Source organism: Dermacentor albipictus, chromosome 8 (genome assembly GCF_038994185.2).
Source record: "Dermacentor albipictus isolate Rhodes 1998 colony chromosome 8, USDA_Dalb.pri_finalv2, whole genome shotgun sequence".
NCBI classification, from domain to species: domain Eukaryota; kingdom Metazoa; phylum Arthropoda; class Arachnida; order Ixodida; family Ixodidae; genus Dermacentor; species Dermacentor albipictus.
Window position 1 is genome coordinate 32,158,676 of NC_091828.1, and position 19,664 is coordinate 32,178,339.

At 41.6% G+C, this 19,664-nt stretch overlaps 1 protein-coding gene across 12 annotated transcripts in view; it reads left to right on the forward strand.

The window, feature by feature from the left end:
• Positions 1 to 18,326, forward strand: part of LOC135912827 (zinc finger and SCAN domain-containing protein 23-like) — a 51,952-nt gene extending 33,626 nt beyond the window's left edge. For all 12 annotated transcript variants that reach the window (XM_065445370.1, XM_065445367.1, XM_065445378.1 and 9 more), the window contains 2 exons: positions 1,499 to 2,063; positions 16,567 to 18,326. In XM_065445370.1, coding sequence (XP_065301442.1) covers positions 1,499 to 2,063; positions 16,567 to 16,573 — 572 coding nt within the window. In that variant the 3' untranslated portion in view covers positions 16,574 to 18,326. The remainder of the gene's footprint in view (positions 1 to 1,498; positions 2,064 to 16,566) is intronic.
• Positions 18,327 to 19,664: the final 1,338 nt, after the last annotated feature.

Consider the following 19,664-nt stretch of genomic DNA (forward strand, 5'->3'; position numbering starts at 1 on the left):
TTGCATTCATTAGAAAAAAAAGGAGGGGGAGGGGCTGTATTACTTTTGTACCACCAGTGCAAAGGGGTGACCTCGCGTTCCTAGGTTTGTGTTGCTACAGACTATTTGATTGAGCATGACGTGCTTGTCCAAGAGAAGGGTTATTTTGGCATTTTAATATTAACACCACATGCTCAGCATTTCTGCTGTTCCAGTAATAGCATGTTCACTTGTGTAGCACATGTTACTGGTGCATAGCCTGAGGAAAAAGGCACCAACTTTAATGAGAGGGCCAATGTGGGTCGCAATGGATGACACAGGCAAATACTATCGTGTACAAATGGTTGTGCACCAAGTTTGTCACTTAAACAGAAAGCATCCTAAATAGCGACAGTTACATAATTATTTATCTGCAATTTTGTACATGTAGTATACTGTTCATATGTGGTACATATTGAGGACAGCATTAAACTTTTAAAAAAGCATGAGAACATTGCTATTTCATTTAAATAAAGCGGCAGCACATACGAGGGCTGTACTCTAGTGTCTCAGTTCAATATTTTTATGTTTTTTTGTCTGTGTGTGTGTGTGAAAGTGCCTATGTTTGAATTTCACAAACCTGGTCTCAATAAAGAAGCACATATTCCCTTCTGGTGCTGTGTGCACAATTTTGAACGCCAAGATAGTTCATGAAAAATAAAAGCATTGATGAAAATATTTAGAACACAATGCATACGCCATGATGTGCTTCTGATTGGCCCTGTGCTGAAAATTTGAATAGGTAGAATGTACAGGCATGGCCACTGCTAGTGGGAACACAGGAGTTGTGGCATTGCTTCACAGAGAGCCACACCATCGGCCCCTCATGAACTCTTGCGATGCAGTCGTAGTGAAAGCAATTGGTGAAAAGCTCAGCAAGTTGTCTGCTATGATGAATCGTCGGCCAAGACTTCGCGAGGTGCTGGTGGTGGCGCTCCACGGAGCGATGCTCCAGTGTTCCCACTAGCAGTGGCCCGTACATTGTTTTAAGTGTGAAGTGTTTTAGCAAAATGAGTAAGGTTGGGTCCTGCTTTCAGTGAGGTTAGTCAATTGTTTTTGGCAATCTTTTACATCAGGCATACTTTTTAAGTAGCTAGGCAGGTGCTTCCCAATATTGTTATATATGAACTCGCTGATGACCTTATACCTGACGTGCCTATAGCGAGTTCTCACGTGTAGTCCACATTTCATAAACTTGATAAAAACTTGCTGAATTGGAAATTATCAGTGCACCCCCTAGCTTTACGTTTTTTCATTATTGTGAAGATGCAGTAAATGTGCTGAAACTCAATTTTCAGTGGAAAGAATTCATTTGCACCTGAAGGGGATGTAAATATTGGGCCAATCAGAACATTGCTTTGTGTGATATGTTTTGATCTGACCCTCAAGAACTACTGAACAAAGGGCTCGTCAATAGCACTAGCATCCGTGTGTTCTGATTCTGACATTCCTTAAGGACAATTTGGTTTTCATTATGCAGGATCAAAGCATTCATCTTGCCCAACAACCAGCGAGGATGACGAGTCGCGACAAGGACACCACCACGGTGATGGCTGTGACTGTGAAACTGGAAAACTGTCCAATCTGAAAACACGCATCGGGGACAGCACAAAGGGGCGGCCGTTTGAATGCCATTTGTGCCCTCAGAGCTTCTCAAGCAGATCCTTACTGATCAGGCATTTGCGCGTTCACTCGGGCGAGAAGCCATTTCAGTGCCCTTCTTGCTCGCTGAGCTTCTCGCAGAAGGCCCATCTTACCAAACACCTGCTTGTCCACACCGGCAAGCGACCGTTTCAGTGTCATTTGTGCCCTTGGAGCTTCTCGCAGAACAGCATTCTCAAGGATCATCTGCGTGTCCACACTGGCGAGCGGCTATGTCAGTGTCATGTGTGCCTTCGGAGCTTCTCACGGAGATCCAACCTGAGTGTTCATTTACGCATGCACTCAGGCGAGCGACCATACTGCTGCACCATCTGCTCCAAGTCCTTTGTTGTGGCCAGTCAGTTGAAAAGACATATGAAAACAAAGCACCAGGACAACCCTGAGTAAGTCAACAGCTTTTTAGGTGTGCAGTGCATATTAGGCCAGGTCTAAAATATGAGTCTACATACCTGCGCAGTAGGCTGCTGGCGTTGCGGTTGATCAAGAAGCAAGTGTTGGTACGTTTCTATATGTTAAGCTGCCAGGCGACTTCACAAGGCGTTCCGGCATAACCTAACAATTTGCAGCTAGAGTGCGCGGATATTCCTTTCATTACACTAACCATATTCCTGTGGTATGTCTTCACATGCAGGCATCACAAACTTTGAAGGAATCATCGCTCAACTTCACCCTCAAGACACTGCTGTTTGCAGGGACATAGTCTAGATAAATTCTAAATGTTAGGGTAGTTATCGAGACTTGTTGGTCTCCTCCAAATATACTGCTGTATAAATTTTTATTTTATTTTATTTATTTATTGCATACTGCGTACCACAACAGGGTCCAAGCAGGACAGGCACAGCATAGTAAATGTACAACAAGAATAAATATAAGAATACGGAACACAATACAGTACAGATGGCGGAAAAAAAAGTTATTAAAATTGCGACAAAGTTGTAAAATGGTTCCATTCAGATATGGTACGTGGGAAAAAAGAAAATTTATAGCTGTTAGTTTTCGCAGACTATGTCGTTAGTGACTACATGTGATGGTGTTGGGTATGTCGGGTAGATAGTGGAGATAAGTATAAGGAGGAGTCTATTGTGAGTTTACGATTCAGTAGCAACTGAAGGACAAGGTGAAATTTACTTCTTCAATCTTAGTGTTTCAATATCGTTTGTCGCCATAAGATCGGTAGGAGAATCCGTTATTTTAAATTTGGAATAAACAAACCTGACAGCCTTTCTTTGAATTCTTTCAAGTTTATTGTTTTCTTTAGTAAAAGGGTCCCACACTATAGATGCCTATTCTAGTTCCAGTCTGATGTAGGTGTAATATGTTATGAGTTTAATTTATGGGGGGGAGGGGCATGTCTAAGTTTATGCTTTATAAAACATAGCTTACGGAATGCGGACGAGCGTATGTTTTCTATATGCAAGTTCCAGGTAAGATCAGTAGTTAACGTTGCGTCTAAATACTTGTAACTATGAACTTGTTTTAGTGTTGATGAACCTAGTTGATAAGTATGGTTTAACAGATTCGTTTTATGGGTTATCTGAATAAAAACAGTTTTTTCTGTGTTAACAGTCATAGAAAATTCACTGCACCAATCAAGCACATTGTTAGACTCGCATTAAGTTCATTTTGATCTTCCGTGCATGTAATTTGACGAAATAACACACCGCCTGCAAACAATCGAATTTGTGTTCCAGGTGTAATGGCGGTAACAATATCATTAATATACAGCTGAAATAGCAATGGCCCCAGGACACTTCCCTGGGGCACTCCTAAGGTGACTGGAAGACAATTTGAGTTGTTGCCATCAACTGAAACAAACTGCACTTTGTTGGTTAGATAATGGGCAATCCAGGAAATGAAATAATAATTGGAAAGGTTAATGTCTTTTAGTTTTGTATTAGTTTTAGATGACTAACTCTATCAAACGCTTCACTAAAATTCATAAATACGACGTCGATTTGACCATTATTATCTAAAGTTTTTGCATAAGTATGGACTAATGTAACTAATTGTGTCATTGTCAATTAGCTTTTTCTAAAACCATGCTGAAAGTTACTTATTACGGTGTTGTTCAAAGAACTCATTTATGTATTTTGCAGTGATATGCTCCAGCATTTTACAGCATGCAGAAGTTAAAGATATAGTATGGTAGTTTTATATTAGGAAGTTGTCACCTTTCTTAAAGACGAGAATAACTTGAGCGGTCTTCCAGTCCGATGGAAGTTTTGATGACAACATGGATTTACGAAAGATCACAACAAGATACTTCGCAATGATTTCAGCATGGCACCGAAGAAAGACATTCGGTAAACTCTCAAGCCCAGGTGATTTTTTAGTCTTCAATTCCAGAAGCAGAGAGAACACACCACTGTAGCTAATAAAGTTAATGTCTCAGGGTTGAAAATGCGCCGTGTTTCTCGTCACTGCTGAATTTGATTCAGAAAATACACTGTGGAAATAGTCATCGAATTTCTGCACAATAACTTCCGAACCTGTAACTATGTTCCCATCTATTGGTATTTTTGCAACAGATTTTTTTGCCATCGCTCATGTAATTCCAAAACTTACTGGGGTCCCTTTTAAAAAAAACTAGGCAATGTCCTGTTAAAGAAGTAGTCTTTTGATTCATGTACGGCACATTCAAGTTCCTTTTTTAGCGTTTGGATAAGACAAGACTGGCAGTTAGCTTTTTTTGCATGTTTTATTTATTTAATGTATTATTTAAGATTAATAATCTTGCACGTCATCCAAGGAGTGTGTTTATGCAGTTTTTTGTGCTTTTTTGGCATGAAGGCATTTATGCAATAAAAGCACATCTGAGTGAAGTGCGCGCACAGGTTGCTGACCTCATTGCTTTCATCACAATCGGATAAACGTGTTTTCATGTAATGTGTAATTGAAGTATCAGCAGCCCGAGAATAATAGTGAAAAGAGCGCGAATGGCTGGCTTTTTATTACGAGAAGCATTCCTGGAAAGAGGTAGTGTAACACTAACTATGTGATGATCTGAGATGCCTTCCTCAATAAATACGTAATGCACAGGATAATCACGGTTTATGAAGACCAAGTCCAATACAGAGGATGAACAGCCTTGCACATGAGTGGATTGATCATGCGTGAGCCTTGATCATGCGTGAGCATATTAAACATGATATCCGAGCTGCTGTTAGATTTATTACATCTTTGGCAACGATCCCAGTTCATACCTGGCAGATTAAAAACCTCCAGCCAAACAAACCTTTTTGTTTTGAAATTGGCAGATATGGCTCTTTAGTTGAATTAAGTAGTCAAGCGAAGCGCCCGGTGGCCTGTAGGATGCATAAAGTATAAAATAATGACCCCAGCAAGATAGTTTAATGCAAACACATTCGAGATCTGGGACGTCATGAACGAGAACACAATCAATAAAGTCTTTCAAGAGAACTGCTACGCCTCCGCCCCTTGTAGCCCTGTCCTTGCGAACAACTCTATGATGGCGGGGCAATACCAAATCATCGCTTATGTTATTTTGTAACCAAGTTTCAGTGAGGTCTGTTATGTGTGGGTCACACTCCAATAATTTAATTTCAAGTAAATTTTTTTTGTTCAGAACACTGCGTGCATTAATATTAACAATTCTTTAGCATTGTTCATTATGTTTCACTACATTATTTTTCCCTAGCGAGCTTAACGTATCGCTGCACAAAGAAGCCGAAGTTATGGTCGGTTTGCTCAGGCTTGCAAAGGTCTGGCTGCATCTGACATTGCGTAACTCGCCAGTTTGCCATCGAGTCGCCTTTTTTTTTAAGCGGGACTTTATCATTTCTTTCGCTGTCCCAAACATAGGCCACATTAATAATGCATAGCTTATCAAATGCCAGAGAAACTCTTTCTTTATCACGATTATCCTTCGCACTTGCCCACAGTTTCCTCCTAACATCACACACTCTTCTAGAAAAGTCCTCACCGATTGAATAATTTTTGCCCCTCAGTTTAGATCCTCTTTAGTATTGTAGTTTTGTTTCTTGTGTTTAAAAGATTTAGAATAATCGGTCGCATGTAGTCATCGCTCTGCTTGCCTAGCCTTTGAATGCGTTCAATGGGCATAGGATCGAGTTCTAGAATGTCTTGGAATATTTCTTTGTTCACGAATTTCCCTGTGACACTTTTTTCCTCATCACCTTCCGGAATGCCATAAATTATGAGATTTGACCTTCTGCTATGATTTTCTAGGTCATCTATTCTTGCCTAAAGTGTCTGAATTCTAGCACTGATGTGGTCAGTGTGATGCTGGTAGAATGCTACTCTGTTCTCTAGGTTTGCTACTACACCTAATTTCTTGTCCATATCCACCAATTGGTTCTCTTTTATATCTTTCATATCAGCTGCAATGTTCTTGAGCTATTCTGAAATTTGTGTCATATCGGACATAGGGCCATGATTCGATTCAGTGTCTCCCCCCTGCAATAACTATTTCCTCATGGAAAATGTGACAGCATGAAGCACGTGATGTGAAACACGCAACAATGAACATTCTTGTAAGTTCAATGGTTCGTCGCCAGGTTTGGACGCTGCCAACGGAGAGGCATGGTGCATTGGATCTGCAATGACAAATACTCGGCACACTATGAAACCATTCGATGGCACGAAAACCTGAAATATAATATGAAAGCCTGTGTGCCCTTCCTATGAAGGGGGCCCTGCTTTAAGCTGGGGAATGAAGGTCAGGCACAAAAACGCCTCACCTTGTTGCCGTCAACATCGGATTTTTTTTAACTTCCTGGGGGCCACGAAAATGTCCAAGAAGCAGGGTATTCTGAATCCATGACCTTTACTGCACTTATTTGGTGTTTGAGTGATCTTACTGTGACAGGAAATGGCAGGTGTGCAGATGTATTGTTAAGGAACACATACATCCATCCTGTGACACTGGCCCCTTTCTGCTCTTGGTATGCTTCGCCGCAATACAATTCGTATGTTCGATCACATAATGGTGCTGTACTGTGGCGAAGCTGGCTTTCGGGAATGAAAATTATGCAAGGAGACCTTTGCCATCCTTTCCACACTACAAAGCCACTGGCAAGGAGGGTCGAGTGGAAGTTAGTGCCATTGCTGACAACGGTGGAGTCTTTCAATAAAAATATGGCAAACAAGGGAATAAAAAAATGGCTGTGGCTTAGCTAAGGTTAAGCCCAGGATGCGAAGCATAGTAGCCTTTATTTTAGTTGTTGAACCACTGTTTAGCCTGGGTAACTGCTGTTGCTTGGCTATATTTGGTTCGGCTAGACGAAGAAACAACTCATGCGTTACTCTGCTTATTCCATTATTTTCAAACCAATAAATACGCTGTGGTGATCAGTAGAGTAGTGGCTCTTTGTTTGAACATCGCTTATCTCACTGCTGTTTAGCCGCGTACTGTGCACGTCGCTTGGCAAGCCGAACTTCTCGTTCTTCGGCCGTTTCCGTGGCTCTTTGTAACTTGCGCTTTGCGGTCTGACGAGCGGCCCTTTCCTTTCCCGCCATCGCGCTATACAACTGGCCTCGACGAGAGCGCGCCGCTCTTTTATACAGCTGTTGTGACGCCAGTGCCCTAGCGGGAGCAACGGGAGTTAGGCCGTAGCACCGGCTGTGCAACCGCAGGCGAGCGCAAGAGTTGAGCCCGGCTTGCAGCTGTTGTGACGTCAGTGCCCTAGCGGGAGGAGCGGGAGTTAGGCCGCAGTACCATCTGTGCAACTGCAAGCGAGCGCACGAGCTGAGACCCGGCTATGTAGCTACGCGGCCGCAAGCGAGCACACGAGTTGAGCCTCCGCTTTTGCAGCTGTTATGACGTCATATGGTAGCTACGCGGCCGCGTGTGGCGCAGCAAGGAAGAGCGTGGTTGTGCGGCTAGTATGCTTCGCATAAAAGCAAGCAATCTGGGGCCTCGATATGCATGCGATGTGGTTTCTCATCTGTGGTATCAAAGAAGGCAGGAAAGAAATGTTACTTGCAGTCATTAGTAGAGGTAAAGGTGGTGTCATTGTTAGCAGTGAAGCTTCCCTCCTGGTAACATGATAACCTCATATTTCAATTCCTGCTATCTCCTCTACTTATGAACCAGTTTTAAATAGTGAACCAGATTTAAAAATTATTGCAGTGAAATGCCCCCCAGACAAGTCTTGCAGTTTTCAGTGTCTAAGCAAAATTTCCACTAGGGTCTTGTGGGAGGCGTTTTAAGAGGTGTACATGTGCTCCGGAAAAGCCAGCTGCTTAGAGTTATTATATCGGACTGGGACAATTTTTTCTTCAACTGCGAAGGTTTCTTTGAGCTTTGTCCTGCAGTCAAGTGGATAAAAAAATTTTTCCTTTTATTATTAAGTGTTAAAGTGACCCACAAACACCTTTTGAACATAGAAATCTTTCCAGATCTGTAGAGGCTCCTGTGAACATATGAGTCAAATAATATGAGTGCACTACATCTAGCAAGGAGTTTACAATCTCTTGCCAAAATAAAATCTGTGAGAAATCGCCTGTTCTCGCCTCCGTAATGTCGTCGTGCATTGTCATTGCAAGCAGCTGTACCCACCAACAGCTATCAGCTGCTTTCGTGATCACAAGAGTATTTATTCAAGCACCCTGAAGGCTCATACGCGTACTACAATAAATCGGCAATAGTTACAGTACATGCATTTAAACGGATAATCCATGTTAAAATAAAAACAAGAACACAAGCAGAGAAACAGGGAAAAAAATACAACCTTAATAGCGCTGCAACAACGCATCCTTAAATGTTGAAGATTACCTATAGCTTTAAAATTGGTGTTACACAATATCAACGTTACTTGGTTATTTCATACAAGGAAAATGCTTGCTAAAATAGGTATACATACCAGCAGATACTGCACGTAACAATGAAAGAGCACAACCAGAGAAAATTTTATGCAGTACAAGGAACTCGGTGCTGACCCAGTACAAAGCCATTTGCACAAGGAACATCAAAATATGGTGAGGGGAAAAAGATAAATTAGAAAAAAAGCACAAGAACTCGGTGGTGCCTATAGTGAACAAGCAAAAGAATCCTATGCGAGTACGTTAAATATTGTTTTAGTTTTGCTAGGAAATAGTCATGACTTAGAGTGGATACGATTTCATTTGGTAACATACTGCAGGTATCTATTGCAAAAAACGGGCTAGTTACTCAAAAAGTTAATGCACACAAGAATTGGCTGCACTTTAGAGGGATGATTGAGAGGTGTGGGAAGATACGATAGGCAGGCCTGATGTGGCATGCACTGAAAGACAACCTGCCATGATTAAGCTTGTCAAAATGGGAAAGAAATCCTATCATTAGAGGTACTAGTACTAATAGTATTTTAACAATTCTTAGTACTAATACTTTAATTGCCAATATTGAAATAAAGAAAAAAGTAAATGTATATGTTTGCAATCTCAAAAAGACAGAAGCATGATTTCATCTTTCCACTGCCAGTCTTGACACAACAGTTGCATAGCTGCACCTTCTGCATGGACTCCTAGATAGAAACAGTGTGCTTTGTAGTGGTGTCTACCACCCACTGTGGTTGCTTAATGGCTATCGTGTTGGGCTGCTAAGCATGAGGTCGCGGGATAGAATCCCGGCAACGGCGGCCGCATTTCGATGGGGGCCAAATTTCGAAAACACCTGTGTACTTAAATTTAGGTGCACGTCAAAGAATCCCAAATGGTCGAAATTTCCGAAGTCCCCCCTATGGCGTGCCTCAAAATCAGAATGTTGTTTTGACATCTAAAACCCCATAATTCATCATTCATTAGTGTTGCCTACCGTGGATGCCTCAGGGTGCTGCGACGAGCGCTCTCGCCAACAACATACTCAACTTTTAGGCACGGCACTAGTCGAGACAAAAGAAGAGAGAAAGCCACTCATCAGTGCAGTAGCTAAGTCCAACTACACTTATATTTGAAGGATCCTGAAAAAAAATGCACAGGAGATTCTTGAGGCGATGTAATTTAACAGTGATGTCATTCTATGTTAGAAAAGTCTTTTGGAGCCCCTTTAATGCTCTCAGGTATATGAAGGACTTGCATGCTCAGGTACAGTCACCGATTTGTTAACAGTACCGTACGAACAGTGACTGGCTGGACGGTCAGTGACTTCTAACCATGCGAAGCAACAAGATCAGCAAGGGTAATGCAGGCGCTGCAAGTTCACCGGAAGCCGTTATCTCCAATAATCCGGGGAGCTTAACTCGAGGTAATCGTGCCAGGGCCTGTGTTGCGCTTGTTGTAAGAGCCGAGCAGACGAGACTTGCGCTTCATGCGTGTGCGCTACTCTTGCTGATCTCATCGCTTCAGGCTGTGAATTTTTTCATCGGTCAATTTTTTCATCGGTCAATTTTTTCATTGCCTTTTGGATGTACTAGTAGCTTTTATCAAATTTTTTTTCCTGCAAACTTCGCACAGGGGTGTCTGTCAGCAGACGTTTGATGTGTTGCGACACCACAGACTCAAGCATAGAGAGGTTGGACCCTCCCGTGTGTAGATCTGCATGGCTTAGCTGTGTTTATTTATTTATTTATTTATTTATTAGTTACCTGCATCGCCCGTAGGGCATTGCAGCAGGGAGGTTACAAGCTTGAATCAATACATCAACAAATTATTTCAACGCGTGGTAAAAGGCATCATTTTCTGTAATATATACAATGGTCGATGGCAAACTGTTCCAATCTCGAAGGTCCCTTAACTCCCTGTGTCCAGGAAAAAGGGGATCCTGGGGGTTAAGCCAAAATTGGGCGCTTGGGCGTTTGGACACTTATGGCCCCTAGGAGAAGGCAACACACCTCTTTGACCTCGTCGTCACGTAGACAACACCCCCGGACTGACCCACCTGACTGAAATCTGTAGTTGCCTTTTCTTGTCCATCTCTTCAGTCTGCCTTTCTCACTTTGCCACTTACCTGTCCTGTCTTGCCTTACTTTTAATTCCGATCTTCTGGCACCAAGGGTGAACCTTGTGTGGAACAGCCAGTCTTGGCTGTACATATTTCGTTATAGCAGAAACGTATGGTTGTCGCCCACAGGAGCTGTTCCTTATGGGTTTGGGACATCCCCTTGTTGAGCTCCATGGTGGGTGGCTGGCATTACTGCTGAAATGTGATTATGCTTATAGACAGTTATTTGCCTTAACTCCCTGATCTCCCTCACAACTGAAGGCACACCGAAGAAATCTTCAAATTTTTTGGTCACCAAAAGCAAAGCTTTCCCTGATATATCCTATTAATTCTAATAAGCCTGAAAACATGGTGAGAGTGGTCTCACCTTTCCCAGTTTCAAAATGTTCAAAACATCTCATTAACCACGCAGAACCAGTGGCGATATTAATGGGGCTGAAAAAAAGTACAAGTAAAGAGAAAACAAGTTGTGGGAAGTAACAATGCGTTCCAATGACATGTCAAAGTAACTTAATGAATGTCTTGTATGCAGGCTTTTGCCTGCATCATTTTTAGCGTACGCTAAATACTCAATTTTTCAGCAAGTTGCAGGAAAAACTTGTCACTGCATGACCATGTGCACCTATTCCTAGTGCATGACACTCCATAATGTATTTCGCCCAATTTCAACATAAAAATGTTTGCAGTTCATAGCACGAAATCCTCATTCAATGGCTATGTTGTAGATGCCATGTCAAGCTCGCTGTTCACTTGTGACAGCTCTGAAACACTTGGGGAACAATCTTCTCATATCCAGAGTGACAAATTTATAACAGCAGATGATACCAGAAAATCGCCCTTCACCGACTTTTGATGTAATATATTAAAAGGGGTCATGAACCACCCCTCGAGCTTGGTGAAAAAGACACATTCGGACAGTGTCTGGTGACAGCTGCTATAGATTTAACCGGGGTCTTTGAGCAGTGCCATGGCAGGGTAGCTGGAGGCAGTAGAGCTAGCACTAGTTTGGCCATCTCCTGGTTGGCCCATTCCTGGTCCGGCTCCCTGGTGCTTCTCCTTCACGTCCCCAAAGCACAGGTAGAAATGTGTCTGCACTGATCCCAGTCTACGTCAGCAATGCCAGCTCAGCAGCCTCTGCCTCCTTTTTCCTATTGTTTCCTTCTCCCTATCTCCATGTGCCCTCTTCCTACTCAGATACTTTCCATTTTCTCACTGAATCGACGCAGCTTCCGTGCATGACGGTTTCATGTTTCCCAGATATGGAAGGCAAAAGCCACAAATAAGTGAACCTTTACACTCAGTGGTTCGTTCTGTCTTATCTAACTGTTGTTACAGGAAAAACCGGAAAGTCTTTGCTCCTATCTCTTGTTAGCCAAAATAAGGCACATACAGGTAATTGCAAATATATGTGCTATTCTACGTACCTTACACTATTTTTCCACATAATCTCCCCACCAGTTCAGACATTTGTCTATAACAGAGGTTGAACAGCCTGAATAAAACAACTACATGAAGAAGCATATGCCACAGACAGACAAGCACTGTTCTTTTGTGTCCTTGTTTTATTTGCGCTGTTCCACCTCAGTTCTAACTATGAAGCCCATCAAGATTTTGTTAAGACATTTGTTGCATTGCAGCACTAAACTTGAGATGCCCATCTGATAGAATTCATCCGGCTGACTGTGGAACCACCGTCGGACTGCTGTCTTGGCTTCATTGTTGCAAGTGAATCACTGTCCTGCCGGGAACTTCTTTAGCAGACCAAAAACGTGGCAATAAGTAAGGGCGAGGTCCGGACTATGTGGTGGTTGGTGCAGACTCTCGTAGTTAAATGACCGGAGCCTGTCAGTATTTCTGATTGCCAGATGTGGCCTCGCATTGTCGTGAAGCACAACCACCATCTTCAACAACTGACCCCAGCACCGTGCCATGGAGCTACTGGCAGATAAGACCGGGCCGGTCCAAGAAAGGTCCAATGCTGGGAACGGATATGTTGACTTTGCATTTACAGCCATAAATTGTCTATAAAAAATAGGGGCAAGGACTTCCTGATTCGCCCTCGTAATAAGCCATTTATGTTTTTCTTTTTCCCAGCCTAAACTAACGTGGATTTAAATGCAAGATTCCTTTCAGAAGTTCTCTCACATGTGCACGCTTTACCTCCATAGCTTTCTCTTCATAGCCACAGAAAGTTGTCTGCAAGTATAGTCAACCTTCCCTCACTTTAGCGTTCCTCAAAAATGAATCGTTTCTTTCTGTGTGAAAATATGTGCGAGTCTTACGAACCTTAATATCTAGCAGTCACATATTGAATTATTGATAAGGGTGTGCAAATACTATCTGAATTTTTTTCAATAACAAATGAAATGTTGTACTCAATTTGTTCTTCGAATCCATTTCTCACTTTCTCATTTGACCATTGAATCGAAAACTTGTTACTGACAAAAACAAATATTTTTCTTGTAGGTTTTGAATACTTCACATCATCGGCTGTACATGACCAAACAGAAATCAAAGCAAAAATGCAAAAAATTTGATCATATACACAGTCAACATAACATACTAGACCATGAAGCATCACTCAGATGGCCAGATTTTTCGGCCTGGGTACAATTCTTCGCAATAAAACGTTCTTGAGACAGGGCATTTGGCATTCGGTATTGTTTGGTACTATTAATAAATAAATGCGCTCTGGGAATAGATGTAGGTGAAGCTTCCTGTGCTGTTCGCTTTGATTGATGATAATTAGCAGTGATCTTGATGGTGAGTGTTTAATTTCTTCAACGTTTAGTCGAACAAGACAGTGGCGAGTTGACATTAAATGTTACCTTGCATACACCACTGCTGTTTGTCTGCGTGGTATACAGAACACAGAGGGGCAGGTGTTTGCTTGAGGTGTTTTTGTGCGCCCTTGTTTATAACCTCCGAGATGGTTTAGTATATTCAGTGCCTCAAATGGCACATCGCATAGTGGCAGAAGTATTAAACTTAATTGAATTTCATACGTTGTCCACATAACAAATTTGTAGGGTGTGTATATATTTTTTCAGAAATAGCAGAACTGTACTGTACCGTACCTCGAATTAAAATTTATCCTGTTTGCCTGCAACCACTGTCCTGTCTATAGTATGTTAACATTTCCTTGCCATCTCATGTCTTCGTTCCTATACAGAAGTAAGCATTGCGATTTCTTAAATGCTTTTGTGAGGGGTCACGGACAGTTACAGTTGACAAATAGCTAATGTCACTCTGACACCCAAGGAGCTTCAGAGGGCATTGTGCAGATGCGAAGGGGTGCAAAGATCAAAACTGGTCACCTTTCCTCTCTGCCACAGTCCTGTCATGTATACACACGCTCTGAACCACTCCCCGATGTGGTCTGCCACACAGCAGCATCAGCAGCAGTGGGAAAGCCCAAGAAATATGCAAGGAAAGCTTCGCTTTAACGCTTTAAAGTGCCTTTTTTACCCTGCCATCAAAGCAGACTGCAAGTATTTCTGATTTGCTCGTTATGTTATATTACATAGATAATTGGCCCAAACTGCTATATATATATATATATATATATATATATATATATATATATATATATATATATATATATATATATATATATATATATATATATGTATATAGTAATAATCTGATGATGCATGACCAGATATGCCCCGAAGAGCTTTTGAGGTTAACGAATTCCTCAGTTATTGCTAATGCTCCCTTTGTACATTTAATAACCATGCCTCATACTGTGCAGTGTAATGGCAAATATTATAAGGTTCTGAATGCCAAGACTTGAAAATTGTCTTCCAATTATAGTGAAAAGCTTATCCTATGTAAATCAAAAGCTATTTGAAAATATTGTATTTGTAGCAATGTTCGATTCAATTTGGATTCCAAAACTGGTATTTGCGCACTGAGAAAAGGAAAAAAATGTCACCCACTGTGGTGGAGTGGTGGCTTTGGAGTTTCACTTCTAAGCCCAAGGATATGGGATCCAATCCGGACCACGGCGTCTGCATTTTTATGGGGCAAAATGGAAAAACACGTATACTGTGCTTTGGATGCGCATTAAAGAACCCCAGATGGTCCAGCATAATTCATTTGCTACCAAATAGTATGCATGCTACAAGGTCCTTCGAACCGATTACTTTTGTTGCTCAAATTTGCTACTTAAGTATAATTATGAGATAGTAAAAATGAAACAGATATAATCTATGCTTTAGTGGACATACATTTCATTCGTTAACATTTAAAAATTAGTGTAGCACATATTGCCGGTCACACCACCTGTGAAGAGACTTCTAAAAGAAATATACCTCCCACTAGAAGACTGAAATACTCGTAAAGCTGCCAGGCTAGTTGGTATGTGATAACTGATGTGAAATAGACATGCAAGAACGAAGGAAGGAAAACGAGAATTAAAAGGGCGTGATGGCTGAAATACTGCTTGAGTTGAAAGTGCACAGCAGTGTCCACACAGGAGGGTGTCCGTTTAAATGCTATTTGTGCAATAAAACATTTCCGCCGACGCCCATGCTGAAGGATCACCTGTGCATTCACATGGGCAAGTAACCATACCAGTGCAACTAGTTCGTTGTGCAGACCACTCACTTGAGCAGAAATATGAAAACGCAGCATTGTGATACTGCTGGAGCAGGTCACTGGCCATGACGATGTACTATGTGTGTGAAATGCAGTAGTACAAGTGTCACCATATACTCTATTATATGGAACTGTCCATTAACTTCAAGGCATGCTTCAGCATAATCTAGCAACTTGCAGGGACATTGCCGTGCATTACTGTAGACATCTCAATGCGGCATTCCTTTATGTGAAGGCAAAACAAAGCTAATCCATGAACTATTCCTTCGAAAGACGTGTGTGCTGCAAAGTGCTCAGTCGCGATAAGTTCTGATAAGTCTCGCTGAAACATGTCAGTGTGCCCCTAATTAACTGCTGCCAGTGTAAGCATTCTTCTGAATTCATTAAGCTTTACAGTGCATAAGAAAAGCTAATTGTGTGCTGTCTTCCTAAGCTCTTGGTGGCTTCACTTGTAGGAAAGTCCTGTTTGTTGAGGTACATGATCACGTGAATGCTTTTTTTTTTTACCTGACAGGATTTTTAACCCTTTCACTGTCATTCTTTTTGCAGAGTTCATGCACCTGCAACATCAAGGCTTTTGTTTTTCGTTTATTTTCAGTTGTGCATAAGGACAGAAATGATGCGGATAATGACAAATGCTCTCCAGTTATTGTGCTTCCATTCCTAATATCGGTGACATGGCAAGACAGAAAGACAAAAAATTATCTGTGTGTCACTGGCACTGAAAGAGTTGTCATGAACATGAACAGTGTGGGTGCACCCAAACAAGCCCTTTCGTGATTGTCTTGTCGGCATCTTTTAATGCATTAGCATTCTTCCAGCACTTCACGCCTTTTTGGGGGCCAACCATCTGTCTATGTATGTTTGTATCCAAATGTTTTCCCTCCTATCTGGGTCACCGGGTAGTTAGTTGACCAATGGATAGTGAATTGGCCTGATGCGCTGAGGGAACATGGTTCGAAACCATTCGTTACAAATGTTTTTGCTGCACTGTAGTATGTGTATGGTTGTATGTTATTTTCAGTGTTATGAAACTTTTGTTGTCACCATGACAACTTGTTGAAAACTTTGCTGTTTTATTTGACTGAAGTGGAAGCCCATGCATTCTCTACACTCTATGCTGCCTCGCTTTAATAAATTTTAGAGTTGGAACCGTTTATTTGTCAAAGTATGTTCAGATTTTATAAAACTGCTCGTTGAGCAGTCATATATATCTTAATATTGTGGAAATCCAACAGGTCGACTAGCTGTGCTTTTGTTTAGTTTTTCTGAGCTCCCCCTCAAGATACTCAATTCGAGTAGCGAGATGCTCATTATTAGCTCTAGCATCTGTGTGTTCTGATTTTGGCTTTCATAATTGCACTTTGGTTTTCATTATGCAGGATATAGGCATCAATCCTCTCCAACAACTACCGAAGATAAGTCGCAACAGAGACTCCTCCACCCCTTGGGCTTCTGTGACATTGAAACTGGAAGACTGTTCTGCCTGAAAACATGCATGAGGGTCCAAACAGGAGAGGAGTTCTTTTAGTGCCGCTTATAACCACAGACTTTTGTGAGAAGCAGCTACCTCAAGAGACACTTGCACATGTACACAGGCGAGCCACGATATCACTGCAACATCTGCTCCAAGTCTTTTGTACAGATCGATAACTTGGTAGACACATATGAAAATGCAGCACTGTGATGCTGCTGAATAGGCAGCGGTTATGTTGGTGTACTTTTTTGCTAAATGGAGTCTGAATGTGGAATACACCTTGCACAGTTCACGTCACCCTTGTGTAGAGCGTATGATCAGTGGCCGCCAGCAAGCTTCCGGAACCAGCCAGCGACGTCCGACGGTAGTTGCTGGGCCCTGGATTAGATGCATCTGGGAATGTATGGCCACACTTACAGACAAGCCTTGCTCTTTCACCGCTCACAGAAGCGGACGATTAGCTGAGCGTCAATATGAAGGCACTTATCTTCTTGGTCTCCTTCAAGTTTACTCCTCCCTGAACAATCATTTTTGTGAGTTATGAGCACTTAGCCAGGTTAGGGCATTGCTAACAGACAAGCACGGCAAATGGGTCACATGATGACAGTTACGAAACCTCGAGCGAAACCTGCTTCTTGCTGGAAAATCAGTGCTGCACACATACATGCCTCTATGTAGGATGCACTGTCCGCAACATCATTAATTAAATCTTGTGACTCGTTAAGCGTCAAATGCAGAATGCACTAAACCAACACGGGAAGTATGTCCTGCTGTGAAAGATTAACAAAAATAATAAAGTAGGCTAGGCTACCGAGATGCATGTGATGCAATCCTGCGTCTTCAGTATAGAATTCTGCAGGGAAGCAACAAGAAGTAGTCTGTGTCAGACTGCACTATGCCATAACAATCCTAGTGAAGCTAGCCCGACAGGAAAATATCAATTGAAGTAGTGGTCCTCTGGTTCAATACTGTGTGGCAAAATTGTGCTGTGGCAGAATGAAGAGAAGCACCAGTTATGACGTGTGTCAAAACGATAATTGTTGGCCATCATCTTGTTGAAAAAGCCAGCTTCGTTGTCTCTAGGCAAGGTCATGGTGTAGCCAATGACATCACAAACACAGGGTGGCCAGTAAAACATCGTACATTCTTTGCCATGAGTCAGGAACATGGAAGAGATCTTTAAAATTCATTTGGTCATTTTTAGGGTACCAGTCCTGGTTTCACTGATGGGCCATGTTTCTCTAATTATGTTTGTATAAGGTCGTATTTCGACAGCCATGCATTGCTAAATACACTGTGCATAATGCCATTGTACAAGTGGTTAAAGTATGCGTCAAACCCGTACCTTATCTCTCGAAAAGATTATCCAAGATCGCCTTTGTGCCAGCCTTTGATTGGAGAGTTTGTGAGTGCTAAAATCACTGATTTCATAGCATGTGTTCTTTTGTTCTAATCTCGAAGAATTAGCTCTGCTTTGCTTACTATGTTTATACCATGTAATTAAGGTATTGTATGGAGTACTAGACGGTTACCATACGCAATTTATTTTATGCTGTACAATGCCTGCTGTTTTCTATTCTTTCCTGTGGTAAAAGCAATTGTTTACTATGGTGCATCATTAGTTGTTTTCTACGATAGATGTGGCCATAAAGTGCATTGATGGACTGTGTTGCTTGTTCTTTGTTGAGGTGGCTCTTGCATTGCTAGAGAATGCCATTTATTTCCTTCAGTGTTGTTTACTCATCTAGTAATGTTTTATTGGCATTGATGGCATTGAAGATTGGCGGTGCGCAGTCGTAACACCTGTTTTTAAAAACGGCGACCGACTACTCGCAAATAATTATCGCCCAATTTCCCTGACAAGTATCAGCTGTAAACTATTAGAACATATCATAAGTAAACATATACTAACTTTCCTCGAGGATAACGCGTTCTTTTATCAGTATCAGCACGGATTCCGAAGAGGGCTATCTACCATAACACAGCTCATAGAAACGATACATGATTTTAGTTCAGCCATAGATGCCCAAGAACAAATAGATGTCATTTGCGTAGATTTTGCAAAAGCATTTGACAAGGTTCCACACAGTAAATTACTTTTCAAGTTATACAGAGCAGGAATTAGCGAAACCATTCTTAAGTGGATTAAAGCCTATTTGAACAATCGCAGGCAGGTTGTGCATGTGGATGACTGTTTTTCTTCTACACTAGAAGTACTTTCTGGCGTTCCTCAAGGATCGGTTTTAGCTCCATTACTGTTCCTAATTTATATTAATGATATTAACGAGGTTACCGAATCTCCCGTAGAATTGAAGCTTTTTGCAGACGACTGTTTAATTTATTCTCGAATAACACAAGCTACCGACCAAATTAGAATAAACCGTGTCCTTCATTCCTTGCATCTTTGGTGCGAAAAATGGGACATGGAAATTAATTACACAAAATCAACTTTTACGCATATAACTAATAAGAAGACTGTGCAGCTATTTTCTTATAATATTGGAAAAAATAATCTAAAAAATGTTGATACCTTCAAGTATTTAGGTGTTACAATTGCACATAATCTGCAGTGGCATAAACATATTAATAATGTGTGCTCGACAGCTTCCCAAAAACTTTACTTTCTGCGGAAGAAATTGGAACATGCAACAAAAGATGTCAAGCTGATAGCTTACAAAACATTCATCCGCCCATCCTTGGAGTACGCTAGTGTTGTCTGGAGCCCGCACCAAAAAGTCCTAAAAGATAAACTAGAACGAATTCAAAGAATGGCCGCTCGTTTTATTTCGTCAAGATACAGAAGAAGGGATTCAGTGACGGAAATGCTGAACTCATGTGGGCTCGAGTCACTTGAAAATCGAAGGAAAAAATCAAGACTAAAGCTTTTATTTCAAATAATTCAAGGGCACTTTAAGATTAAATCAAATAGATATATTCAGCCTCCGGGAAAACGGAGCGCGAGAACAAACCACACACGATCCATCAAGCCTTACGAGTCACGTG